General features: G+C 43.5%; 1 protein-coding gene across 6 annotated transcripts; it reads right to left on the reverse strand.

Moving 5' to 3' along the window:
• Positions 1 to 12: 12 nt before the first annotated feature.
• On the reverse strand, positions 13 to 27,716 carry ZNF217 (zinc finger protein 217). Of its 6 annotated transcripts, none has more exons than XR_015277110.1 (7): positions 27,516 to 27,716; positions 11,908 to 13,709; positions 9,703 to 9,828; positions 7,297 to 8,877; positions 3,584 to 3,707; positions 2,372 to 2,440; positions 13 to 337 (listed from the first exon to the last, which is right to left on the reverse strand). XR_015277110.1 is itself a non-coding variant. In XM_086853326.1 (6 exons), exons 2-5 carry the CDS (start codon positions 13,304 to 13,306, stop codon positions 3,598 to 3,600), a joined length of 3,216 nt encoding a protein of 1,071 aa, XP_086709452.1. In that variant the 5' UTR covers positions 13,307 to 13,709; positions 27,516 to 27,716; the 3' UTR covers positions 363 to 2,440; positions 3,584 to 3,597. The 6 variants fall into 6 exon arrangements, 3 of the variants coding, with proteins under 3 accessions (XP_086709452.1, XP_023795337.2, XP_023795338.2); XR_015277111.1 differs by lacking the exon at positions 27,516 to 27,716 and adding an exon at positions 19,520 to 19,995; XR_015277112.1 differs by lacking the exon at positions 13 to 337 and having other exon boundaries at positions 363 to 2,440; positions 3,584 to 5,648; positions 5,896 to 8,877; positions 27,516 to 27,690.

The following is a 27,716-nucleotide window of genomic DNA, read 5'->3' on the forward strand; positions in this document are numbered from 1 at the left end:
TTGCAGAACGTATTTGTTTTAAAAAACTTCATTTAATACAAATTATCAAGTCTCACACATACACAAAAAATACAATTGATGCTCCTCTCAATGTTATTATCACAAAAAAATGCATTTAATAACTCAGTCTCCTTTCTTGAAGGAAAATAACTGCAAGAGAAGAAAGCAAAAGTTTCTTCCTTATTTCAAGACAGATTTTCTGGGGAGTGACTCAGTATTTTCATGTAACTGAACATGAATTTGGATTTGGTTATTGGCAGCTTCTCCCTCTCCCGCAGCAATGCGAGGATGGTGAAAGGTCAAGTGAACATGAAATTCCAGGCAACTCCTTTCAAGCCTTAAAAGCAAGACACAGAAACCAGTTTTGCAAAACACCAACTCTATATTTACATCCACATGTAATAATATACTCAACTAAAGTGAAATACATCATAAATTAAATGAGTAATGTGTGCCTGCTGCTTGCCGACTTCCGGTTCCAACAATTAAAATAGAACAAAATGGAATGAAATAAATACATTTAAAAAAGGAAAAAAAAAAAGGAAAAAAAAAATCAACAATTTGTACCTCTATATATGCACTGTTATTTCCAAAGGAACATACAAAACCAGTAGTATCCCAATAGTTAATACTGATGGGCAAAGTGTGGTGGTGCTGCCATGGAATGGAGTCTTCAGGTCCATTTTTCCATTCCAACCCCAAAAAAAAAAGCCTTGAGGGAAACTGTACCAGCATGAAGGGAGATTAAAAACAAACAAGCCTCAGGTCTGTTTGCTGCAGCACGTTAAAAAGCAGCCCTGCCCCTGTGGCACAGGCAGAGCAGCTCCAGCCACGCTGGGACAGGGAGAGATCACACACAAAAATAGATTAACCCTTTTCCAAGTGAACTCATCTTCAAAAAATAGGCTATAAAAGTGCAAAACTAGGAAAACAAAAACATCTAGATTATTATGTACATATGGCTCAGCTTATGAACAGGAAAACAGGTCAATAGTGTACAATTTCCTGATACACAGCACTTCATTCCATTGCCAGTTTGTGGAGACATTAAAAACCAGTCCCATTTACAGGAACTAAGACAACTGGAACATCTCAAGTTGCATAATGAAAAAACAAGAGTTTCTAGGTTTTGCTATTTTACATTTGCTGTAGGAGGGAAGAGAGAAAAATGAACAGTGCAAAATATTTAATTGTTTTGTTTTACTAAAATATATGGAAGTCAAAGCCAGGTACAGAAGGAATTAACTCTTAACTACAACTTCATGAGAAGAAACGAGGAAGGCAAGTCAAAATATGCAACAGTTCTGCTTTACTGGCTGGTAACTGGCCATCTTCCCTTTACAAGAATTAAACTGCATGTGCATTAGAAAAAACTCTTGTTGTCTTCACAAAAAAATAAAAGGAGATATTCTCCCATCTACAGGTTATTTCTCACGCATTTTAAACACCCAGTGGATGCTAAAAGTTGACATCAAGAAGCTTCCAAGCACAGTCAAGTAGACTCCATCACAGCCACATCCCTTTTGAAGTCTGGAGAACCCAAATTCATATTTCAAGGCTGTTGTTTGAGACTTTACAGCTTTGGACAAAGGTGCAAAGAAGTTTTTTTTTCTCTAAATGTGACTGTGTGGAGCTTAGTACAGAACCAAACATTTGAAACATGGAGATTATTATTGTTTCTCAAGCAAGTCCCAGGGATTTTCTGTCTGGATGGTGGCAGAGGTGTTTTTAAGAGGCTTCTCTGAAAAACAGCAACCAATGCCAAGAGAAGAATCCAAGCACATTTCAGGAAATCCAAAATGTCAAGTATTGCCTCATGCTTGCATTTAAAAAGATGCTGGAAAGAGCCCCAGAGAAGCAGAGCCCTCCAGCATGTCCTGGTCCTCACCCAGCCAAGGCAGATCAATGTCAGCACCGTTGCTTTAATGTTCACAACATTTATAAACAGGACAGTTTCAGACAGTTTATTTGGAACTTGTTTTAAAAAACTAACATAGTTCAACAGGAAAAAAAAAAACAACAGATGAGAAACTTTCACTTATGAAAAAGGAGCATTACGCCAACAGGATTTTCAACTTCAGTATTTACAGTTTACCTGAGGTGCAACGATATATATTCTTTCCAAGAGAAACTCTTCAGCAGCGCTCAAGTATGTAAAAATAGAACTCCTACCTAATATTTGGTCAATTAATTCTAATGAAAAATACTCAAAAGTCAAGGTCAAGATATACATTCTCCACACACCTTCATAACCCAACTGTTTAGACTACTTTGTATGGCTATTTGGTACAAAATGTTAAAAGAACCAATATTATAAAACTGTAGTGTTTCTATATACAGTACAATCACAGCTTAGTTCAGTAGCTTTCACCATTTTCTCTTCCTCAGGGGATGCACTGCAGCTATAACTCCATGGAATATGCACTTGGTGTCCTTAGACCTGGGGGGGAGAAAAGAGCAATAAATATTAAGTTTGTGGTATACAGCTCTAAAATAGTACAGCTGAGTTTTTATTGTGAGGAGTGTCTTTATAACAAAGAGAATTCCTTCCACATCCTTGCTAAAGAATTGATACTGCCATGGAAGTCTGGATTGCCAGCTTTACCTGGGAAATTAATTCTGCTTTGGAAGATGCCCAGCCCCAAGAAGAATTTCAGGCATTATATCAAGTTAACAACACACAGACACATCTATGCTTAGTAGGGGGACAATAAGAGCAGTAAGATTAGAAGAATATCAAGAAATAAAAGTGTTTTAAAAGCTGTCAACTCAATGTTAGACAGCTCTGCTCCCAAAACCCTTCCATAAAACCATGTGTGCTGGCTACAGTATTCCAGAAATACTCCCTAAGTATTCCCCTTAAGAGGGAAATAATCTGTAGCTCTGGGTTGGAAAAAGGCAAACAGAGCTATTTATTTCCAGTCCTCCAGAGCACTTCTGTGCTGAGCAGTGAAGGGTGCTGCAGACACAAGGGTGCTCAGCTGCAGCACTGAGATCAGCTCAGCACCAGGGTACAGCTGCCTCTTGACCTCCTTCCCCAGGAGAGCACACCCCTGTGCTGAACACAGAGAAAACTCTCTGGAATAGCCTCTGGATGACAAGGAGAAACTGCCAGGAGCTGTCAGGAAGCCCTCCCTCCCCTCAGGACTCGCCCAGAGCTGTGGTTTGAGGAGCCCTGAGGGCTCAGCAGGGGCAGAAGGAGCAGGGTCTGCACCACAAGCCCCAGGACCCAGAGCTGTGTCACTTCTGCTTCTCCACCCTCAAGGACTGGCTGAACCTCAACTCCCTGACCTCCACTGAACACTCCCCACTGCAATTATAACCAATTAATATATTTCTCTAGGGTTAGCCTCCCATTCCTCCTCAGAAAGGAGCATCCTGTACCTATCAAACAAACATTACCAGCACTCCAAAGCAGCAGTGCTGCCACACCAGCAGCTGGGGGTTTTACAGGAGGAGGCAGCAATGTTTATCTTTTCAGGCTCAGACTTTCACAAGCTCCCCTCACGCTGTGCAGGAACCTTTGATGCCACCAGCACCTCACACAGCATTTAAGAACAATTAGTTCAGGAGGTTTGTTTACCGTTCTTGAGTGATTCAGTTCTTCTTGTCACTGGGTCTGAAGGGTGTGTTCCCCACGAAGGGCTCGTAACTTCTCTTCTGCAGCAGATTGCTGGGTAAGTGTTGGTATGACACTGATCTCCTTCCTGGAAAAAAAAAGTCATTTAAGGCAGTTAGCATTATTTCCTGCTCCCCTCACTCCACATCAGCATCCAGAATCCAAAATACTTTGACAAATCATCTCACAATCGGGCCTCAAAAATATAGATATTCCTATTAAATGAAATTCAGGATCCAGAATACATACAAGGAGAATGAAAAGATAATTTAACAACTTTGTGCTAAGCTTTATCCTAGTGATGTCCAGTTCCAAGTTTCACTCATTTTATTTTTAAGAAAGAAATGTCTTTGTTTAACTCATCCCACAGCAGAGGCCTCACCTAAGGAGCTGTAAGTGCTGCACCCTTAATGCCTAATTCAGTTCCTGCATTCGTTTGAAAACTGAATTTTTCAGTGAGTATTTGAGAGGGAAACTGGGGATTGCTGCCATCATGGAATACATGGAACTGGCGACACTTTGGAGAGTGTTAGTACACATTTACTTGCAGACCTTTGTTAAGCAATTTTCGCTCTAGTACACAGGTAGCTTCATGTTTATCTGAGACCATTAATTCAGATTTATATATGTGAAATCAATGCCAGTTCCATACTAAGTCTTACTAGCTTAGGCAAGCAGTCAGAAACACTTCATAAAATTAAGGCAAAAAGTCCAGAATCATTACTCCCACAGGATCCAAAAAGCCCAACTGCCATCCATATTCCAAGAAAGCTTCCAGTGCAGCATTGGAAAAAAACTCTCGAGCTTTAATTAAATTAAAATGGCACAGCTAAATTAACATTTCAACAGAATCCACGGAGCCATTGGAGTGTGTCACGAGCAATTGTCTTTAATTTGCAGCCTCTGCCAAATCAATCAGCCAACAGGTTATCCTTGATAACATGTTGCCATTGCAAAGGCAACTAATTTGAGAATAACACAAACTGAGTGGTTTCAGAATGTTTCTGTCTCTTCAGGGCAACACGGGATGGCAAAGCTTACAAGCAATAAGGGAAGGCATCATGCTTTAATCAAGTTTGCCAAGTGGAACATATTCTCCTGACAACTCCATCCAGCATTTAACATGCGACAGAACATGTTCGGGGCACCTCCGGGATGTTGCCACCAGGCACACGGGCCCTTAGAAAAAGCTTTTGACATCGTGGTTTATAAAATCAGCAGGGTTCAAGCAAAGACAGGGCAGAAAAAGCTGCAGGTCTGCACCTGCATGGCCCTGCAGATGGTACCACACAACATAGCATGGAGGAACTGAAGTCCAGAGAAACTGCTGTGCTTCAGATTTTTAACGAAAAACAACAAGAATTTAATGAAACTTTTATCTTTGCTCTCCACCCACAATAAAATTCTAACACTGAGAGGTTGCTTGGCTGTTACCTTTACCCTTCTCAGTAACTATCAAGGTTTGGGTTGGGTACTTGTAAGAAAATGGGTTGAAAAGCTAAGAAATTAACCTTACAGACCCACATCTTCCTGCCCAGGGCTCTTGGGGCAGCTGCGACAAAAACCCAGCAGAGGGGGGTTTGTTTCACCAGTCTTTCCAATGGAAGGAACAGCCAGAAAAAGTTGCTTTTCTCAACCTGAGCCAGCACGGGGTAATGAACAATGAAATCCTCATTTCCATGACAACAATGCTGTCAAATTAGCTGCAGCCACAGTTGTGAGAGCTCTAAATAACAAAAACCAGTGAGAAGCTCTTGACTGCAGGTCTCCAGGCTGGCACCAAGGAAGAGGAAGCAAAGCCCAGCACAGCGATTTCTCTGGCACAGGTGGAGCTTCCCAAACAAAAGCAGGTGGATTCCAGTGAAGTCAGTGTTTAAAAGCAGCTGCTCCTTCAGCAGGCTGCCCTGGCTCCATCCCTGCACACCTCACTGAGCCCTCTCTGCAGCTCATCCTCTCCCATCACCAGCAATCAAAGCTCAGAGCAGCTCCTGTGCTCCTGGCCAGCCCTGCACAGAGCCCAGTGGCCACTCTGCATTTCTCACAGCAGCCCCTGTGCTCCCGGCCAGCCCTGCACAGAGCCCAGTGGCCACTCTGCATTTCTCACAGCAGTTCCTGTGCTCCTGGCCAGCCCTGCACAGAGCCCAGTGGCCACTCTGCATTTCTCACAGCAGCTCCTGTGCTCCTGGCCAGCCCTGTGCAGAGCCCAGTGGCCACTCTGCATTTCTCAGAGCAGCCCCTGTGCTCCTGGCCAGCCCTGCACAGAGCCCAGTGGCCACTCTGCATTTCTCACAGCAGCTCCTGTGCTCCTGTGCCAGCCCTGTGCAGAGCCCAGTGGCCACTCTGCATTTCTCAGAGCAGCTCAGGGTACACAGACACAGTGTTTTGCTGCACAAAACCAGCAGTGAGCCCATTCCCACACCCCTCCAGTGACTCAGCTGTGCTGCTTCTCCTCCTCCACTCCCTGCCCAGCCTGGGCACACAGCTCTGACACTTCCCCTCACCTTTCCCTATAACCCACTAGGCGAGCCTGCATAATTAAATAGAAATATAAATTACCTATATGTGATACGTTTTTTGAAGCCCACAACTTTAAAACAAGCAAACAAAAACCAGAACAGAGTGAGCCAATATGGTTTTTTTTTGCCTCATAACAAAATATGAATTCAGCATTTGCAGATTACTCTGACCTGAGGGAACACACTCCTGTGCTTGTTACCATCCCAGACTACTTCAGAGGAACAACTTTACTGCTTCCAGAGCATGGGAGCATTCAGAGTTCAGGAACTTCACAGACTTTAAGACTACACAGCCCACACAGGCTATCCATTTTTATAATGGGATCTTCGTCTCAAAATTCAAAGTCCTGTATTTGTAGCTAAGTCCATGCTGATCTCAGCTTCAAGTCATAAATACCACCTTCTACAAATAGTCAGACAACTGCTTAAACATCACCCAGCACCTTTTAATCTTGGCCTCCTGCTGACTTTTTGAAAATGTTGACCAAGGACAAAGCAAAAAGCATGTATTTTGTAAGTACCAGAGAGCTCCCAATACATCACAAATCATTTATCTCTGCTGGGCCCAGAAGTTTCCACAGAGCATTACTACACCATAATTAGAATAGCAGAGATTTGTTGTCTTGATTTAACAAAGTATTCTGTTCCTACTGAAAGTTAAACACTAAAAAAAAAACAACCATTGAAGAGCAGATTTAAATCAGTTTTATGATACAATACATCCTTTTCTGCTCTTGAAGGGAACAATTGTCCATGGCAGCTTTTTTTTTTTTTCCCCCAGAAGGTTTTATTAATATTCCAGATGGCCCAAGATTTCTGGCACATTAAGCCAAAAGGCTCATTCCATATCCTGGATTAGTCAACATGTCTGGAGCTGTCTAATGAGCAAACAATACATGTTTGCCATCAGAAACCCATGGCAGAAGAGAAGGGGGAACTTGAGGAACTTCAGTTCCCTCTTTAAAATTCAGCCCTTCCACACCTATTTCCCCAAGCCAGGAGTTTGCTGAACCTGGATTTTAAGTTTAAAACCCAAGCACTGACTGGACTTGGTGAAATGCTAAGAATAGCTGTATTTTCCATGTCTCAAGGTGGGCACACATTTATTTATTATATCCCATTCCCCTCTGGGTATATAAGAGGAGGAAAGAGGGATTGTACCTTCTCCTGTCGAGCTGGTGACTTGGCCATTGCTAGATCCACAAGAACCATAAAGTGATCCAGAGCTGTATGGCTCGTAAGGTTTGAGAGCAGTCAATGCACTGGGAGGATCAACATCATCTGCACTGAGGAGCCCTTGTTTGGTTGGCAGAACAGAGGATGCGGCTTTGGGGCGAGGGTATTCCTGAGGTAGCAGATTTGCATATCTGTTTGCAACACGAAATCTGCTCATTTCGTATCTCCTGTAATTAGCCAGAGGAGAGTCCAGGTGCTCCACAGCGACCAGAGAGGGTTTCATCCGCTTGGAAGAGCTTTCTCCATAGTCCAGAGCTGCATTGCTCCCGGATTTACTGCAGAGATAGTCTCTCCCTCGGTGGCAAGCCCAGCCAGGTTCATTGAGGTGAGACTCCAGAACCCCATTCATGCTGCTGTTGATCAGACCAGACTGAGTCACTGGGGCACCCAGAGCTTTGATTTTCGATTCAGATCTTTTTACTCTGTCCAGTACTGGAGAGATACTGGAACTGGAGTGCACTTCTTGCTGAGGTTGTCTGTAGTTGTTTGCCTGAGCTCCAATATTACTCTGCTGTTTATGAAACTTGAGGTTACTCGGGGCTGTACTGCTCGACTCGCTCACGGAGAAGAGAGGGGCTTTGTTCTGAGGAGGGGCACATTGCTTGGCTTTCCCTGCCTGCAGTGGTTTTTGCTGTGGGTTTGTGGAAGCCTTGTTTTTGTTGGGATGGAGAGGCAGAGGAGGCACATCCTTGCCCAGCAGGGCCGGGGGGCAGCCTGTGCGCCGGGCCTTGGCCACGGCCTTGCTCCTGTAGCCGTTCTTGTTAACCGTGTCAGGGTTGTACTTGTGCATCAGCCTCTGGTGCATCATGAGGACCTCAGGGTAAAATGTCCTGTAGGTGCAGAAGGGACAGGTGCTGGGGGCCAGCAGGCCTCTGCTTGCAACCACTGAGCATTCCTGGGAAGTCTTACTGGATAAGTCCAAGGGCTGCTCATGGCAGTCCACGACAGGTCTGCGTTTGTAGTTCTCAGTGCATTCTTGCATATTGTTCACATTTTTCCCACCAATAAAAGCACAGATATACTGGACATCATCTTCCTCTGATGCCACAGAAGCCTTTCTCTCTCTTTTAGGCTGAGCTTCCTTGGTTTCCTTCTCAGCCTTTAGTTTTTCTGGGTAAGGAGCGGGCACGCTCTCAGGTATTTGATTCAAACTGCTACAAACAGAACTTTTGTTCGATTCCCTGGAATTGTTCTTTACTTTTAAAAAGACTGTGCTGCCTATTGCATTGCTCAAGGACAGAACTTCCTTTTGCTGCTTGGCAGGTGGGCAGCTCTCAGCATCTTTGGCACCATCAAAAAGCCTCTTCAGATTTTTGGTTTCTGGAGCAGCATCAGCAGCCAGTGACAGCGCCGTCTCCTGACCCCGCAGGGAACCTTTGCTGTCACCCTTCCCATCAGCGGCGCCGTCACCGTGCCTGTCCTTGTGGTGTCTCTCTAAATGATACCTCAGGGAAGTTTTCTGGGCTGCTGCATACTCACAGAATTCACATTTGTACGGCTTTTCACCTGCAACACAGATTCATCAGTAAATAAGTCTGACATTTTAAATAAGTCTGACATTTGAAGTCTTAATCATAAACGCAATATTGTGGACTCTCAAACATTAAAATTGATTTTTCTCTCTGCCTCCACACACTCCTAAGTCGCAAACTCATCTAAAACATTTAAACAACAGTATCTTAATGCTTTTACCAACTACAGTGACATCTTCTGGCTGGGCTGGGATGCTTCCACTGGCTACGGATGGAGATGGGAGCTGACAACGCGTTTGGCAGAGATAAGCAAGGAGTGGAACTCTGGGTCAACCCCAGCGAGTCGCAGCCCCTGATCACCCCAGAGGTGTCCTATTCCCAACACAAACGGGACAGCTCAGCTGGAAGAGAGCTGCTTCCCAAGAACACACAGGCAGGAGTAGGGTGGGTTTGTCTGGCTATGCAAAACAAGGAGCCGAGTTGAAAAAGAGACTCAGCTTTTCCCCAGGTAGCAGCAGCTGGCAGACAACCAACTTAACACTTGAGAAATTGGCTGGTTTTTAAATTAAAACCCAACCCTAAACTTTTGCTACACTGCCTAAACTAGAAAAACCTATAGCTTTAAAATATATGGTTTTAACAATACTTAATGTAATTAGCATTGTTCAAAAATATTTATACTTATGTAAATAAATTTTAATTGCAATTATTTAATTTTGTTTAGAATTAGAGAAAACTTTGTTCTTAAGATCAGTAATTTTGAAGGCAGGTTCCATTTTTCATAAGCAAAATCAAACATTTTACCCAGAGGATTCAGCAGGTTTCCCTCCCCAGCCCACAAGGTGTAGCCCTCATTTACCTGTATGAGTTCTGAGATGAATATTGAGGTAATAATTGGAGCGAAAATACTTTCCACAGTAGCTGCATTCTCTGGAGGTTCCAAGGGTTTTAACTTTTGTTCTTTCCAAACTGTCTTCATTTTTATCTTTGGGAGAAAATACAGGCGTATTATGAAGAGCAAATGCAGATTTGCAGTCTCGTTTAAAACAGCAACTGTCTTCTTTAGTGACAAACATAAAATTATGAACTGCTGTCAAATTCTGCACTCTGCAGGTAACTTCTGCTCTGTTTTGCTGCACTCTGAGTAACAAAAACACAACAGTTAAAAAGGTTTCTGTCCAGAACACTGTAGTTTGTGACTGACCAAGGGGCCCAGAGAACAAACAAGATGCAAAACAAGATTCAAAGAATAAAAAAAAAAGTTCTCTTTATTGACCCACAGGACCTTGATGGAGAATGGCCCATCTCAAATACTCACACAGGTTATAAACTGTACTGTTCTATTAAAGGGGATGCTTGAATTACTGTGAGTAGGATGATTCAGACTAAAAATGTGCTCTGTGCACAACACAGAGAGGTGGGGAAGGCAGGCAAATGCACCTTTTCTTTTGAATTAATTCTAACAATGGTATTATTCATGTGCTAATCAATGGAATGTCTGCAGAGAGACACTCCTTAGATTTGATGAGGAATATTTTCAATAAGTGCCTTAGATTTGATGAGGACTATTTTCCTGTATTAACACAGAGTGAGGAAGCGCCAGGGGGTCCCGATGGGTGCCCCGGATATTCCAAGAACAAATGCAGGGATGCTGAAGCGGTTCCACTCCGGTGCAGAGGCAGGAGGTGCCACAGGAGGGCGGCAGGGACAGTGGAATGACACAGAATTCACCCCAAGCCCACCAGCAGCCACAGCGACTGCAGCTCCCACTGAAAATCCAGACAGCTCCACTCAATACCCAAGGCAAGGCTGACTGCAAACCTTGGGAGGAAGGAGACCTTTGGCAGGACTAAGAAGTCGGATATATAATAGACTTTAAAAAGCTCTTGGAGGTTCCTGCCTGTTGGAAAGTTTCTCTCCTGGAAATGCCACGCATGGCTCAGCCCTGGTGAGTTAAACAAACAGCTCGTGTCTCCAGAGGTGTGACTCAGCAGCTCACACCAAAATCTGCTCTGCTTTACGATAAGGCACTGAGAAACAAAATAAGCAACTTCACATTAGGTCATCATTTCATTCCTTTGTTCCTGCAGGCAAAAGAAAGGGCTGCACATTACCAGAAATGGCGAAGTCAGCCCTGTGTGGGTGCCAGGACATTCTGTACGTCGTGTCTTGCCCTGAGATTATGCAAGTGTCTGTTCTTTAAAGCCGGCTGGGAGCATGTCACACAGAGAACAGGAGATTAGCTGTGAGACCTTCTGCCAGGCCTTTTGTCCCCTGACTTGCAATCTTTTTCAATTAAGGAATCATTCAGTATCACTTGCTTTTCCTAGACACTGTGACATGCAGAATTAATCCAGGGTAATGTACAGATGGAGCCCATCCATGCTGTCAGCAATCCTTCCAGGCACAGGAGTTAAATATACACCTTTCTCACAGACAGGTCCACATTTTAACAGCCTGTGTCCTTACACTAATGTTTCAAACATGCTGGTTCTGACATTTAGGCTTTCAAATTACAGTTTGAAACAAACACTGAACTTGTAGTTAGACAGAAAAAAGTTCTAAACTATTGTTTACTTCCAAGAGCATCAAAAAACTGCTGGTGTCGAGCAGCAAGTTTGGCCTTACAAGATAAAGGGGGTGAAAAAGTGAAACTGCAATTATTTGTTATAAAATACGCTTTGTAAAAACATGCACTGGATGACAAGGGCTATGGAACACTCCAAAGCATCCAGTAAAGTTAGAGATAAGGGGTGAGTAAACAGTGATTTTCTTCTGATTGTTAAACTTGTTATGAAATCTACTTCAGTGACTCCAGTAAGTGCAAGAAGCCCCAACACAACTTCAAAGACCTCAAAATGGCAGCATCCAAACCTTCCTTACCCTCTCATTTTCCTCTGCTCCCTTTCCCCCACCATAACGCTCCCTATCTAGTTTTTTAACATTTCCTATCACATTCTGAAAAGACAACAGAAAAGCACCACGCATTCCTTGGCTCTAATGAGTTCCTAAACAACTCTCAGTAACAGCCACTTCAAACTGAAGTGCTCCCAGTGCTACTCACCTAAATTAATTGTTTCTGGAAGCCCATCTTCAGAGCCATCCTCAGAGCCTCCTTCCATCCTCTCTGCTGCCCCGTTCTCCTCCAGGTTCGCAATGATATCGGCACAGTAGGTCCTGGCAGCAGTGGAAGTCTCTCCATCACCCCGCCGGTCCCTCTTGTGCACCCTGGAGTGAAGGACCAGCTGGTGGTATGTCCTGAAGGCTTTCCCACACTCGGAGCAGTGGGTTGGCTTCTCTTTGTTCTGGGATGATTTAGAATCCATCTCCATAGAAGGCACTTCACCAGCGGGATGTTTCAGTTTGTCCTGGGTTAAGCTACCATTCCCTGCAAAACCGCTGTTTTTATTTACCTTTGACTTCCCTGTCGTTTCAGCCTGGCTACCTTTATTTGCATTCCAAATTTCACAGAGTTCTTCTTTATCTGAAGATGACTCATCGTTGTCTGTACTTCCTTCTTGTCCCGGTTCTTTAATCTGCCCGTGGCCAACTGCAATTTTACCTTTGGTAGCCAGCTGCCACGCTTGATACGTGGTGAAAGGATCCAGCTCAGCGATCCACTTGGCAAGTTTCTGCAGTTTGTCCTTTTCCGGAACTGAATTTGGTCTCAAGTTCAAGAACTGGAAAAATTCTTGGTTTTGAGATGTTTCTTCTGCGTTGACTTCAGCAGTCACTTGGGGGCTTTCACCGTTGGGAACTGATTCTTTGGTGTGCACTTTACTGTGCTCAATTAGAGTCTCTTTATTGTGAAATAGGAAACCACAAACCATACAAATTTTGTAAGGTGACGTTACATTTTCAGTTACGTGCTCCTGCACCACCTCATTTATTGTTATGGGGCCTTCAGAACCTTGCTGGTGCTTGTTTCTAGAACCAGGTTTTCCAGTGTGCGTTCTCATATGATTTTTGAGGAACCACGGCTCTTTAAATCTTCGCCCACAAACATTACACCAATACGTGAAAGAATCTTTATGCTTTTTCATGTGTGCTTCAATGTCAAAAGCTTTATCAAACGTTTGCCCACAAACTTTACAGCTGAGCTCTTCGCTGTCCTGCTCGTTGCTCGGGGAAGGTGAGCTGGTTCTTACCTGACATTTATCCAGAGGACTGAGATACTCTGCCTCCACCCTGAGCACGGCGGGCTCGCACAGCGTGGGCCTGTGCTGAGTTAGCACGTGCTTCCCCAGCTCCTCGGGGTGCTTGAAAGTCTCGTCACAGAACATGCAGTCCAGGGGCATGCAGCCCTCGGCCTGCAGCAGGAACTTCTCCTGCAGGCTTTTGTAGGAGATGGTGTTTGTTCCTTTTATCGTCATGGAGGCATCGCTGGTCTCCATCTGGGCGCCCACGGCGCTGGCTATTCCCTCGGGTCCGTCCATGTATGCCAGGAGAGGCTGCGTGGGCATCTTTCCTCCCTTCTGCTCCCTCTTACATCTCTTAATGGCAGCCTGCACTTCTCTGGGGGTGCTCCCTGATCACAGTAAGGACACTTGTAGAGTTCTCCAACATGTGCTTACAAGTCTGCTCAGCTGGAAAACCTCTGCCAGGAAAATGATTTTTTAATTTATTTTTTTTCCACCAGCAAAAAATTGGTTCTTCTTCAGCTTTATGTGCTTTCACACATCCCAGCAAATGTATCCAAAGGCTCACTTGGCAACGGGATGAGGTTTTTTTGAATGGTTTCTTCAGATTTTTCAAGTCTACAGATACAGTCAGTTGCACTTAGCTTTGTTGCACAAACATTTCAAATGATTGCATTGGGTAAAATACACTCAAGGCCAAGTTCAGTGCCACAAAGAACTCCAGCACCTGGAAAAGAGAGAAGAGAGTTAGTCAGACTTTTGAAAAGAGAAGTATTGTCTCTCAAATAATGAAAATATTAGGGCTGAGAACCATCAAATGCTTTAGAACAAAGTGTATTTTTAAGAGCCAGCAAGAGATAGGTAGAAAGCACCTGGGTCACTTTTCTACCAGCCACAGTTGAAACAGCTTGGTTTTGAACATCCCTCTGTTTCCAACTGTTATTTCTTTGCAAGGCTTTGTCTGTCCCTTCTAAACCTGTTCTCACCTGTTATATAAAGCTGCTGAAACTGTATTTCAGTGCACTCCTGAATTCATAACAAACGCAGCAGCCCAAGTAACCTTTCCCTGAACCTGTAAAACCACAGCAGAACTTCACTTGTTTGTCCTCCTGTTAAGCAAATTTATTTTTTTCTAAGACCAGACAGCTTGGAATCAGCTTTTCTAGTTCTGGTACATAGGAAGTGTCAGCACAAATCTTTGTATTGAGAACCATTCACCCACTACTCAATGCTTTCCCTATCACCCACAAATTTACCATGTCTGTGACAATTTTGGGCTGGTACAATAAGAGCATCTCAAAATTTTGTATGAAGTAATGATCCTGCTTCTTGAACAGTGGTTTAGAATTTAAATCATCCAAGAGGCCAGCTGTTACATTATAAAAACAAAATTCTTCTACTTTCAAAGTGGCACAACACAAAAATGATTTATTAATTATACTCACAAAGGAAGGTTTAAGATTCTACAAGATTAAAAAGGGTTATTATATAGTTAATCACAACTCAAATTTAAATCTCTAAGTTTGCTGAGCTATAATGCCTGCTAGCAGCAACCCCTGGGCCACCACTTTGGGCTGATAAATTACAGTTTTGTGAAGTTCAGAACTCCAGCTGATGAAATTTTTGGGTAAAGGAAAAGTCTAGCAAACTAATACAAGACTAATATAAACTGCAGAAGAATCATTCTGAGGCATTTCCAAATAAAGTAATAACTAATGAAAAGAATTCATTCAAAATCTGACTCAAACTTTGGCAAATTATTTCCTACAAGCCAGCTGGCCAGTGACCACATGACTTGAATTAATATGCCCCAAAACACATTATGCTCTATAACTCAGAGCAGAAAACAGCATGGACACACTTGGGCTTTAAAATTCACCTCAATTTCCACCTCTGCCTTGCTTTTATATGGAAAAAAAATGAAGCATTGTTTTTCATTTGACCCAAAGAGTGGACAACAATTCAACCACAGCCCTGCAATAGTTCAGGCTGCCAGGTTTCCACAATAAAGATGGGATTATCAATAACTCTCAGCTATTTCTGATCAGAGCTGGTTGGACAGAAAAAGCAAGTCCTGAGCCATTAAATCTTGCAGCATTTCAGTAGAAATCAGCCCAGGCAAGAGAAGCAGCTGGGGAAGGAAACCTCAGCACACACTGGCAGGAGTCATGGATCCAACATCTCAAACACTTCATCCGCTTCCTGCAGCCTTGCCCTCAGAACACTCCCTGCTTTTCATTTGAAAAGTCAGCACCTCCTTTCCCATCATGCAGACCACAAGATCCTGGGGCCTAATGAACATGGGTAAAAATAGAAAATAAAATAGAAAATAAAACACCACCACACCAGAATGCCAGGAACAGAAGAAAATTATTGTTGCCAGCTGCTTGTCTTTCATTTTTTTTCCTCTTTCTCCAAAGCTTAAAGTCTCCTCACTGCCCAGTCCTCTAACCCATGTTTACACAATCAGCACAATATCAAGAATTTTCTAGGGTTTTTTTTATCCAAATTTGTTTCAGCCCTGGGTCAAAGACTTATCCCAGGTTAAACACAAATGCAGGATCTTGCAGGGTAAGGTGGAATGTAAGAAGGAACAAATCACTGCTGATGGCGACAGAAGCTGGATTTTCTGCAGCCAAAGTCTCTTTCCTAACTCTGCCCTTTATCCCCATTTTCAGTTTTATCACTGCCATGATTAACACTTCCTCTCTGCAGAATGACTCAAAAATCTCCCGTAACAGGCAGGTTCAGGCTGTGGGGTGACACTTCTGCTTCTACTGCAGCCTTTGCCTTTCTCCCTTCCCCACTCAGCTCAGACCTTCCCTCACTCCCAGGTGAAGGAGCCAGAACCAAAGTTTGAAGCTCAAATATTCAAAAAACTTTTTCCCTTTTGTAAAACATCAGGAAAAAAAACATATCAAAGGCTGCTGGTTAGCTTGTTTTATACTTCATGTTTCAACCTGCCTTTTTGGTCTATTTCTACTGGAGTTTTAAGAGGTATTTTTTACCCAACATGCTACAGCAAAGCTCAGTGAGTATCTGCCTGAAAATAACTTAAGCTTCAAATTTAAAAAAAATAAAATATCCAGGCAAGATTAAAAAAGTGGAACAAACTTAAGAGTTGAGTGTATTCGCTTTCAGAGCCATAGGGAAGTGCTCTGCAGGAAGAAGTGTAAAAATCATGCTAGAGAGAGGCCAGAAGCATTTCTGGGGCATGAAGGCAGATCCGAAGGGCAGTGCCTGGAGTCCCACAAAGTGAACTGCTGGGATTCATCAGCCACTACTTCCTTGCTCATGTCTACAAACAGAAAAAGCCAATTAAGGTTTGTTACGCTCCCACTTTGTGGCACTACAACAAATACACACTAGAGCAGCAAGAATTGAGTCACTGGAGAAAGGAAACGGATGAGAAGCAGCAAAATCCATCCTCAGTGTCCTGTCCTTTGGGGCATTCTGGGATGAGGTGAGGGACAAGAGAGCCCCTTCTACCACGGGCCACCCCACAGGGCCCTACCCAGACCCAGCCTAGGATAAAATCAACACTGTGACAGTCACAGCTCCAGGATTTTTTAGAATTTAAGTGACAGGCAAAAGATCACATGTAGGGGAGGCCTCAGGTTGGTCACTGATAGGTGAAAAATCCACCTCAGTCAATCAATAACATCTTCTCTGCTAAGTCTTTGGAACCAGGGCTGACACCTCAGCTGTCTGACAAACAAAACCTGTCCTCACAACCACACAGATACACCGTGTACAACCACCACCTGAGTCATGAGAGGACTTCAACAGGAGCTTGGGCCAATTTTGGTGGCTATCAATAGGTTTGAAGCCCAGTGGAGGCTGCATCAGAGCACTGTGAACCCTCCACCAAGCTGTGCTGGCTGCTCAGCGCTCTCACTGCTGTTCAGAGAGACTCAGAGCAGTTCTAAGAAGCAGCCACAGCTCATCCTCTAGGCAGCACTGCAAACAGAGCAAGATATTCCAGTTTCAGCAATCTGCAATGCCTCTTTGCAGCTCTTGCTCTTGGATACACAGGAGAAAGCACCTACAGACTAGGAAAAAAAACCTGCAGGTAGCATTTCTGAAGGAAAGTGCAGATATAACTAGACAGGAATGTATTTAAACTGAGAAGAGACAATATAAGTATTGGAGTCAAGAGGTGAGGCAGAAAGCTCTGGTCTTATTCTGTTCTGGTGATTATAACTCCACTCTGATTAGATCCATGGCTTTTACAAGCAGGCAGGATTTTATGCTCTCGCTGTTCAGACAAGCCAGCACATGCCAGAACTACAACCCAAATATCCCCACCAGGATTTTACCCATTAGTAACAAACCCTTCTTCCTACTGAAGATAACATGCCTTGGGTTTGAGGACCAAAAACGCTGATTAATTACATTCCTGTTATCCAATACCCTGTAGGCAGCAGGAAAACTGTCCAGAGTTGCCTCAGTTCTGTTGCTTCCTTGGAAAAGTGGACAACCTGCAACACTGTGACTGTGGCTAAAGGTTTGTGCAGGAGCTCAACAAATAAAACACAGTACCTGTGCTGCTTCTGCCTTCTTTCACTTTCAGAAGACAAAAGGACACACCAGTATCAGAGATACTGAATAAAGGAACAGAACAAAACAGGAAATCCTTCCTTCCAACAGCTGAAAAGCGATAAACTCGCTACAGATGAACTCAAAGTTGAAAATAAAGAATGACTGATCCCTCTCACAAAGCAAGTCAAGAAATGCCACTTGTGCCTTCCCTGCCCATCTGTAAAGCCCTCCTGTCCCTCCTGCCCAGCCCAGGGCCCGCAGGGTCCAGGGGAGGGAACAGAGCAGGAGACACCTACACAGCTCCCCTGGACTTCTCCTGCACTGACCCATCCAGAAGTGATCAATTTGTCTCAGTTCCAGGGTGCCACCTACTGCACTTGATGCAGATAGAAATATATTTCAGCTGAGAAAAAAGAATAAAACTACTGGAGAAGTTTTAGCCTCAGCATTCAGCAAACTTCAGCTCACAAGTGAGTCATCCCTGGCTGAGTATTTCAGCAGGTTCCCAGCGATACCCATTATATTTATAAACACCACAAAACACCCATAAAGATTCCACTGGACAGATGAGAACACCTTGTTTTCATTGCACTTGCCACACAACCTAAGTACCACACCAAAACCCTGCTGCATATAAATGGATTATTAAAACAGAAAAGTTTAATTAAGTGCCTGTAGAGAAATTTAATTTATTTTTATTAAATTACACAACCCAAGACAACACATTACAGTCTTGAAGATTTCTTTGGGAAATGACCTATCAGGAGTAATTTTATTGCATTTCTACTTCCTGCATTTCAAAATTTCCATGAATATGTAATAAAAACTCTAGACACACCTTTCAGAGAATAGCAAAGTCTAACCATTGAATTTCCTATTTTAAACACATTATGGAGGCACTGAGAATAAAAGCTGCATGGCAAGTCTCAGGATAAACAACTATTCTTTGCTAATTCTGTGCTGCAAAACTATTGTTAAACTGTTAAAAGCAACACGGAACAATTACAGAAGTTAAAGTAGTTGCTGCAACACTTTCTGAAAAAGAGAAGTGAGAAAACTTGAAGAGTTACAGCCAAATCCAGGACGCTAAAGTTACTTTTCTCCTCTGGCAGATAAAAACTCAGACACAACTACCTCAACAAACTCAGATTCTCAAATTCAAGGCCAGCAGCAAAATTATCACTGCTTAGCTGACCAGCTTCTTCCAGCTGCTGCAAATCAACCACCTTAATTTTTACTGGATCTACTGGACTTGAGAAACTTATATGCAACTCTCATTTCCACTTAAAAAAACCCCTACAGTTCTGCTCGTGTTTCAAGAAGTTTCAGGATATTAAGAGTCATTTTACATGAACTGTTCTTTCCTCTTGGTGTGTTTATGCACCAGAACAGATTGCTGGTAAATAGATTTTACACTGCTGATTGCTTATTGGAAATTACAAGTTTAACACCTTTTTTTTGCTTCCAATTTCAAAGATTTACTGTAGTTGTTCCAGTCCTACCTAATGGATAAAACAAACCGGTTAACATCACTTTTAACACCACCTCACTGGGAGCACAAATAAAGGTTACCTTATGTATGTTATCTATTTTATCTGAGCACAGCTGTATTCAGGAGTAACACTGATCAAGGCAGAGCAGCTCATGCATAAATAAATGCAACTTCAAATCCTCAAATAAAACCTGAGCTGAGGCTGAACTTAAACTTATTTAGAACATTTTTTAATATTAATATACATCACTGCATAAAGCTAAGGCAGCTGCACCACACCTACGAAGTTAAGCACAAATAGCAGTCTAAAATAGCTCCTCTCAATATTTAGGGGCTCCGGATTTTGGGATACTCTCCAGTGTCCTGGCTGAGCGTGGTGTCTGCACAAGCCAACAGTGACCCCAGCTCCGTGCTGGGAGCAGTTCTGGTGTACCCTGGCACTCCTAAGCTCCCACACTTAGTCAGAAAGCAAAGCCAAGTGTCATCCTGAAGTCCTCACTCACCAACTGTCCCAAAAGGTGAGTCAGATTTCCAAAATCCACGGCGTGAAATTTCGGGTTTGTCTCTGCAGGTAGCAGGGCTTGATGGCAACCGCGGCGCTTCCTCTCTGCGCTTAAGCAGAAACGCGTGCGTGTCACACTTCGGGCCACGAGGGGGTTTCCTCCCCGAGGCAGAAATGCCTCTGCTACCCCAATCTGAGGGAGGGATAGTCCCCAATTTTAGGGAAGATGATGCACTATTTGCTCCACAGACCATGACCTTATTTCTCAAAGAATACAAGTGTCCATCGCCCACGACTCAAGTGACAACACTGGAAAGTTATAAAGGTCAGCCCAGATAAAACCTGATTTTGCAGACCAGCACAGAAGCCAAGAATTATTCCTCATTACTGGGCATTCTGCTGCTTTCTAGGGAGGGAAAGAGCTACTCCCATCTTTAACAGTAGATCATTTCACACAGCTTCTCAGAGTATTCTGTCAGTGGAGGAGCACGTGAGCGATCCCAGTGCTGCTTCTCGTCCACACCGAGCCTTTTATACCAACTGTGCAAGCACAAAACTGTTTTTAATACTTTGTTAACAGTTCAGCCTGATAAAGAACTAACACCAGCACTTGTAAAGGAAATGGAGATTCAGGGGGAGGAAGGGGAGGAAGAGAGTTGTTTGTTTCAGTTGCAGGAAAGATCAAAACGAAGATGTTCAGGTTGAAAAGAGAACATAAAAGATGACCCTAAACTGGAATTTCCACTCCCTCCCATCTGCAAATTTAAGTCCCCCTCGTTAGTCTTCATCCTTCAGGCTTGAAGATTTCAAAGTCGTCCTAAACTTAAACTCTTAGGAGGGTTTCCATGGCTTATCCTTTTTATCCTCTCTAAGAGAGACGCTCAGTTACAGTCCCTTCTAACAACACCACAGATTTCCAACACAAAGATCCTAAAACAATTCACAAAAACAGAGTGAGACATACACAGACTTCGAGACTGTTATTACCCAAGCATTTCTGCACACACACTTCAGAAAGACTTTGTGTTGAAAGCCCTTTTGTAGTCAGATAAAAAAGACACACATGCGAGTCATTTTCCCCCTGAAGTCTCACAAACAGGATTTTAATCACCAGTGGAAAATAACTCATAGTTAATAATGAACAATATTAGGAAAACTCCCTCCCCCCATCTCAGACATCTATACTAATAAAAACAAAGGATATCCTCTTTCTCTAAAAAACCTTTTCCTGTGGAGTCCCTTTTTCTTGAAGACTATATGTCTACCAGGGTTTTGGCAGAGGATAGATGAGCTGAGTGTGTCTCCTCAGAGAACTGAATGCCTCTTCTATCAAAAGATGTAATTAGGCCTTTTAAAGCAGGGAACGTATAAGCTTGCAGCATTTTGCACATGGTTTTCCTCCACTGAGCAAGAGCAAATATAAAAGAGACTAATTCTTGGCATTAAAGGAGGAAGCACTACAAGTATGTATTGACTTTTAAAGTTCAGAAGGACTGCCCAAACTGCCAGATTTTTTTTTCCTTTTTTTCCCTGTGATAGGAGAGAATTTCTCAGGAACTACAAAATCAAAGTGTACTTTAGACAATAGAAGTGGCCAATACCTGTTGTAGAAAAGCTGAAAGACACAAGAATAATCCTATTTTAAATAAGTCTGGGACACATTTCACCACTGCTGTAGGATGATGCAACTTCATTAAATCAAGAAGTTACATGCACTTAAACTGGCAATGACCCCTTACCTTACAAAACAGTTTATTGTTCTCTCCACAGCAGGTAAAGGCTCTCGGTGGAATGAGTGATACATTTTTATTGTTGAGTCAGTCTCACCTTACACAGACTGCCTTGTATGTTTAGTCTTGGTATTCATTTAAAAGAAGGTATTTTCAGAGACCTTAAAAGCAAATTTGACTTTTTTACTTCTTGGCAGAGGGATGCAAGGTCTCTCCAACAGCCACAACTACAAAGAAGTGGTAAATTCAGTTTACCAAATTAGACTTAATTCCTTATTACTCAAGAGTCAGGAGTTCCTCTGCAGCAATTACAGGCAAGCTGCATCCCTTTGGGCACCATAGGTAAATTAACAGGAAAAGAGATTATTTTACTGCTCCTGCATTTGAGAGAAGTGGTCACTTCCAAGGAGTTCCCTTTGTTAAGGCCACCAATGTGCCCTAGTGCTCTCACCTGGCTTCAAGTCTGAATCCAGCTCTTACCCAGCACAGCTCAAACTGCTGCCCCTCGGAAAGAGCATAGCAATATCTGATCCCTGTCCTCTGCAGGGCACTTGGAAGTTGTCACTCTCAAATAAAACCACAATTAGCTGCTTGCAAAAGCCAGTCCTGAAAGATGGAAGAAGATAACAGCGTCCAGGGAAAAGACATTTACTTGTAGTTCAGCCATCCCCTGGAGCAGCATCTGAAGGTACTAAAATAGAAAAGTGATACAAACAGACACATCCAAAAGCTGCCTCCTTTCTCCCATGCAGGTGGGAGATCTTCCAGAGACTGATGGAGATTTTTTAATTCCCCACCTCACATTGCCCCTCCCCGTGGGCTGCAGGGATGTGATGATGCATCCCACAGCCTGGGCTGCACAGGCCCAAGCTGGCCTGTAAAGCAGAGGCAGCATCTGACCCCAATTTTACCAGCATTAGAACAAAAAATAAGTTACAAACAAACAGGAAAAGTGAACAGAAATTGAGACTTCTCTGGGCCACCTTTACATCCATTTTCCATAGACTGTACCAACTATCAGGCCTTGGTGCAAATCTAAGCAGATCTAATTTGCTTCTTCCTGAGTACCAAAAGAGAGGCTGAGAGAACCCCCAGGATTTCACCCATCCAGTTCTCTACTATCACAATAAAGTGCAAGCACAACACAAAGGCCTCAGTTTCCCTGATGCAGCTCAATCAAAGGCAAACTGCAGTCCCTTTATTACAGTGAGAAATGCAAGTGTACCTATTGCGCATAAACAAACTCAGACTTTGATACTTTTAGTTACATAAAATCTGCAGCACATAGAAAAGCACCATCCAGTCAATTATTCACTTCTGCTTGGATGGTTTTCTGCTCCAATCTTGAAGTCACCCTGATCTACATAGATTTCCCTGCATATTCTACCCACATTTCCTCTTGTACTTTCTTTTGAAATCCTCAAGGCAGCCTGATAAGCAATTCCATCTCATTGTGTTTCCAAACACGTATGTCACCTATATTTTTAATTTCAAACTCATTTCTCCCAGCATGTACACTCTCCTACTTTGAAACTGCAAAGTCTGCTCTTATCACACCGCTTAAAAAAAACGAGGAAGAATCAAGAGTTCTAGATTTATGATAAGCTATAAAATATGCTCTGACCAAAGTCATATGATTATAACAGTAGAAGTTTTAATATATTTTTCCCATTGACATACACCCACGTTTGGCACAAACAAGCTTCATCAGCAACAAAAAGAGATTATTTAGCAATTTCACTGAAGAAAAAAAAAAAAGTTGATTTCTAAAACCAACTTTTTTCAAGAGAACAACTTTCTGTTTGGAAGCACATAAAAACCTAGGTAAGTTTTGACTGAAAAAGACTTTTTAAATCTTAAAATACAACATGTGTTGAGAGTCTTACATAGCTTGGTCATATCCTTTTCCTTACTTTTGTATTCAGTTGCAAATCTCTTGTGGAATGAGTCACATCTCTCTCAAAGCACGCATACAGTAGTCAGCAGAATCCCCTCAGTGCATTCATGCACCAGGAAGAAAAACTTTTTTGTTCCTAAAGTCACCTTAAGAAAGGCTGAGGGGTCATCAGAAATGCCCCAAAGTGGGTTAAAAGTTAAAATCAATTTGCAAATAATGCAGATATGAGATGTGGGAAGGCTCTGAGGGGGGTTGGAAATGCAGAGTGTCCCCAGTGAGAGCTGAGCTGGCACATGGCAGCCCTGCTGCAACCCAAAGGCTCCCTCCTGCTATATTTAAAGACAATACCTCAACAGTTAAGTATTACAACATTTGAAGTGAGATAAATAAGCATAAGACACAGGCAAATATCCTTGGTTATTTAATCATCCTGAAAGCAGCGTGGAAGTGTGAGGCTGAGTTCAAAGGTCAAACTCTTCTTTCAGCTTCTTGCAAAGAAAAGAAAGCTCAGCCCATTTTACCTTGGGGAAAGGGGGGCTGCTCTTTCCATATGCCAGCATTTCATAACACAGGAAAGAGGGAGTGTATTTACATATACACTGGATGGAATCTTTTCCTAGGACAATGCATTCCAAATCAAGATTCAGGTTAGAAAGAGCTGGGACAACAAAAAGTCCCAAAGAACAAAGGGAAGTTAAAATTTACTTAACGTTTCCCCAGAGCTTCTTAATTGCAAATTCTCAGATTTTTTTTTTTTTTTGTAACTAAAAGTTTACTGTAATCGCTGTTTTGAAAGTCTAAGTGAAAGCCACAGTTCCCTTTTAAAATAATTTCCCCCTGATCACAGCAATAACTTAGCACTTTGTATAAAATATGGTATTAATCAATCAGCATAGTTCTAAATGAAAACACAGTGGGGCAAGAGGAGATATTTCTGAATGTTAGAAATAAGTGCTCAAAAAGGAATTTTTGGAGTGTGATCTAATGAAAGGAGAAACCAGAATCAAGTAGCCTTTTGTGTAAGACAGTCTGATAAAAAGGTGCTAAAGTTTATTATCTTCCTCTCTTTCTAGCCCCTACCCTAAATCTTGCTCTCCCCACCCCTCCACCAAAACAAAGCAACACCAAAAAACATTATTCACTTAAAGAGGAAAAGAAAGAAATCCTCTAATGCAAAGCCTGGAAGCCATTCTCTAAAGACTACTTAATATGAAACTTTGTTTACAAGATACCAATATAGCCTCCTTACCACACTCAAAACCAGAAAACATCTACTTATTTAAAGAAATGCTTTTTCTATTTTGATCAACAAGGACGTCGGTATTCATTTCAATTTTAAATTCGGCCCCAACAGTGCCATAAGAATGTTTTAAACTCATCTATGATATGCACTGTTTGAGAATGTTTAAACAAAGGAAGTAGGAAAAGCCTTAAAATACACAGCAAAACTTAATGGCTTCAATTTTCAAATATATCCTGATTGCAGCATGGCAAAATTATTCTCTTATGCTCACAGTCAGCGTTCAGAAAGAATAAGGGCAGTCAGTAGAGTAATTTGTCCCACTGGAAATTCTGTATAAAACATCTACCTAAAATAAACAAGGCTTCGCAGCAAGAATCGTCAGCTGCCATTAAGGACACACCTTAAAGTTCTTACCACACAGTAACTAAACAAGTACAAACTAGTGGCGACTGTTTGCTAGTTTTGTCTTAAAAGTTAATGAGATCAATTCATTGCTCAGTATCAGATCCTCAGATCATTTTCTGCGAAATGCAGCAGACAAACAACCCCCAAAACACGAACATCCAGGCTTTGAGTGGCTGATGTGTTATCTGCAAGCCTGAGCTTCTTGCAAAGGCGAACAGAAATATTCACATTTAAACCTGACACCACGTAATAGTAAAAGGTAAAACGCTGAACTGCTCAGAATCTGGAGCTCTGGTACTGGAAGGCAGCTGTTGTTCCCCTGCCTTTTCTTTTGTTGTGCTTAATCTCATGTCAAGTCATTCAACCAGCTCCAAAGCGATGAAGACATAATTGAACAACCTTAACTAAAAACTGATCTACAGTTCCTCAACTGCCATATATGCTGTTTAAAGATTAAAAAAGGCTAACTTATGAAAAAGAATCCACAGAATTTCAATCAGCAACTCTGCTGCATGCAGAAGAGTTGCTTGGCTGAAGGCCAAGCCAATCAATAATCACTGTAATAACCACGGTTCTAAAGTTATTTGTTTTTCATATTCACCACCCTGAAAAACTTAAAAGGCAAAACTTGAAAACTCAGATGCTGATTTCAGGAAAAGAGCTGTGAGATCGGAAATCCAAGTATTTTGTTCAGCATGACGAGATTGCTCATTAAAAAAAACACATTGCAGAAAGATCAGTGATCACAAAGCCACATTCCTGCTACAGATCTTAAAATATTGACTCAGTTACAGAACTAGTAAAGGGGAAGAAAAAAAAACCCTCCTCCACCCTCTCCCTCTTCCCTCCCCCTCTGCCAAAGAATGCAGTTTATCCTACTTATTTGCAACTGTCCTTTTCTATTATCCAAGGAAAGGCTGAAACCTCAGTGTGGACATCCCAAATTAAAGTCTTAGTCGTATTCCCAAACCTCCAGTTAATAAGAGCTCCTAAGAGCAATAAAACATGGCGTTAAAGCATTTGCAAGCCATTGTCATAGCCCTGTGCTCTGCTACCTTTGCAGCCACAGAACCAGCCCCCACCAAGCATGGAAGCGTTGGTCAGCAAGTCAATGCCTGCTATTCAACTTGTAGTTAGGCGTTTTATTCCTGTGTCTTCCAGATCATATCACTCCTGCATTTCACGGCCTAATAAAATGTGAAGAATGATATGCTCCCTTCTCTCCCCCCCTCCCTGCATCTGAAACTGCGTTATTTCCCTCTCTTCTTTTTTCACACATTCTTACAAAAACTTCCCTTTTCACATACTTCTATAAGAAAATATTTCACTGCAGCTATACTTCAGTTCCTATTTCTATTTTCGATTTTCACTAGATTCTTCTGCTCCTGCCTCCCCCTCAAACCCACTGGCAGAAACTGATGTAGTTTTTAAGCTTTCAAGGTCATTTCAAAAATGAAAAAAAAAAAAAATGTTGCCTTAAAAAAAAGAAAACAACCTTTAAACACACAACCCCCCCTAAACTCAACCCTTTTCACATTCAAACGCCTTTCATCAGCAGATCAATAACCCAACAGAAAGATTTTTGTTCCCCACCACTTCAAAACTATTACACTTCAATTCAAATACTTACTGGGAGTCACACAGCACATTTTATGGGATGGCTCATTAGAGAACATACAGACCTTACTTTGGGTGCAGGTTTTCTGTGTGGGAGACAAACGAACAAAAAAAGCCTCACACCCCAAAACAGAAAGTCCAGGGGGCATTACGGAACAGGAATGAAATCCAATCTCTGGATATTCTAGAATTTTATTGTCCTCGCCTGGCAACCTCTTTTGTTGCTTACGAAGTCAGTTGAGGCTTATTTATTTATTTTCTAAACTTCCTATTCCCCTTTAAAAAAAAAAAAAAAAAAGCAACACGATGCTAAAGAAATGATCGGGAAGGCTTTGCTCTTTGAAAGACAAAGGTAAATGAAACAAAAACTGGCAAAACGGATCAATAAACTTTTCATTAACAACCCCCCCCACCCCCTCCGCCCCATGAGCCACTTACTACAAATCCTTCTTCCAGGAACATCTTTGACTCACAAAGAAATAGTCTCTTGTCGCGGCACACCCCCACCCCGGCCGAGAACGGCCCCCGGGCCCGGCCCGGCGCCTCGGGGGGGCCCCGCGACCCCCCAGGTGTTGGATGGCAGCGCGGCCCGTGCGGGGGCGGCAGGGGAGGGGGCGGCGCGGCGGCAGCGCGGGGCCAGCGCCAACTTTGGGGTGGGAGGGAGCTGGGGAAGGGCTCCGGGCTCCGGCCGCCGCTCCGCCCGCCCCGCGCTGGGGAGGGGGCGGCGGGAGGGGCCGCTACCTGCGGCCGCGGGCGGGGCCGGCGCGGCCACACACACCTGGACCTTCCTCCGCCCCCCCGGCCCCGCGCTGCCCTTCCTCCTCCTCCTGTCCCCCACGGCGGCCGGGACAGCGCGGGGACACGGGGGGGGCTCTAAGCCCCGCTTCAAACCGGGGTGGGGGGAGGGCTGCGCCCCGAACCCTGCAGACATCCCGGCTGCAGCGGCCTCCCCGCGCTCACTCGCACAACCGGCCCCTCACGGCAGAGGCCGCCCGAGGGACGGGGCTGCGCCTGCCGCAGGTGCCCCCGGGGGGGGCGGGGGAAGGTGAGGAGGAGGAGGAGGGGGCCCGGAGCCCCCGGCAGGTGCCCCCCAGCCCTGCCTCACCTGACCGAGGCGCCGCGGGGGAGCGGCCGCGCCGCGCTCGGGGCACTGTTTGTAAACGGCTCCGCGGCAGCTGTTGCTCGGGCAGCCCCGGGCCACGCCCCCGGCCCGGCCACGCCCACAGCGCGCCGGGGCCTTCATTGGCCACGCGCCCGGCGCGTTTCAATCAGCGCTGGCCACGCCCCCGAGGCCACGCCCAGCGCT

The sequence above is a fragment of the Cyanistes caeruleus genome, chromosome 16, assembly GCF_971803275.1.
Source record: "Cyanistes caeruleus chromosome 16, bCyaCae1.hap1.1, whole genome shotgun sequence".
Classification (NCBI taxonomy): Eukaryota; Metazoa; Chordata; class Aves; order Passeriformes; family Paridae; genus Cyanistes; species Cyanistes caeruleus.

Excerpts from the sequence above, each read along its gene's own strand:
- ZNF217 (XM_086853326.1), bottom strand. The coding sequence starts at position 13,306 with ATGCCCACGCAGCCTCTCCTGGCATACATGGACGGACCCGAGGGAATA. Across the intron at positions 9,829-11,907 it reads TCCAGAAACAATTAATTTAG|ATAAAAATGAAGACAGTTTG; the intron begins GTGAGTAGCACT and ends TTTCTCCCAAAG. Across the intron at positions 8,878-9,702 it reads TCATCTCAGAACTCATACAG|GTGAAAAGCCGTACAAATGT; the intron begins GTAAATGAGGGC and ends TCTGTGTTGCAG.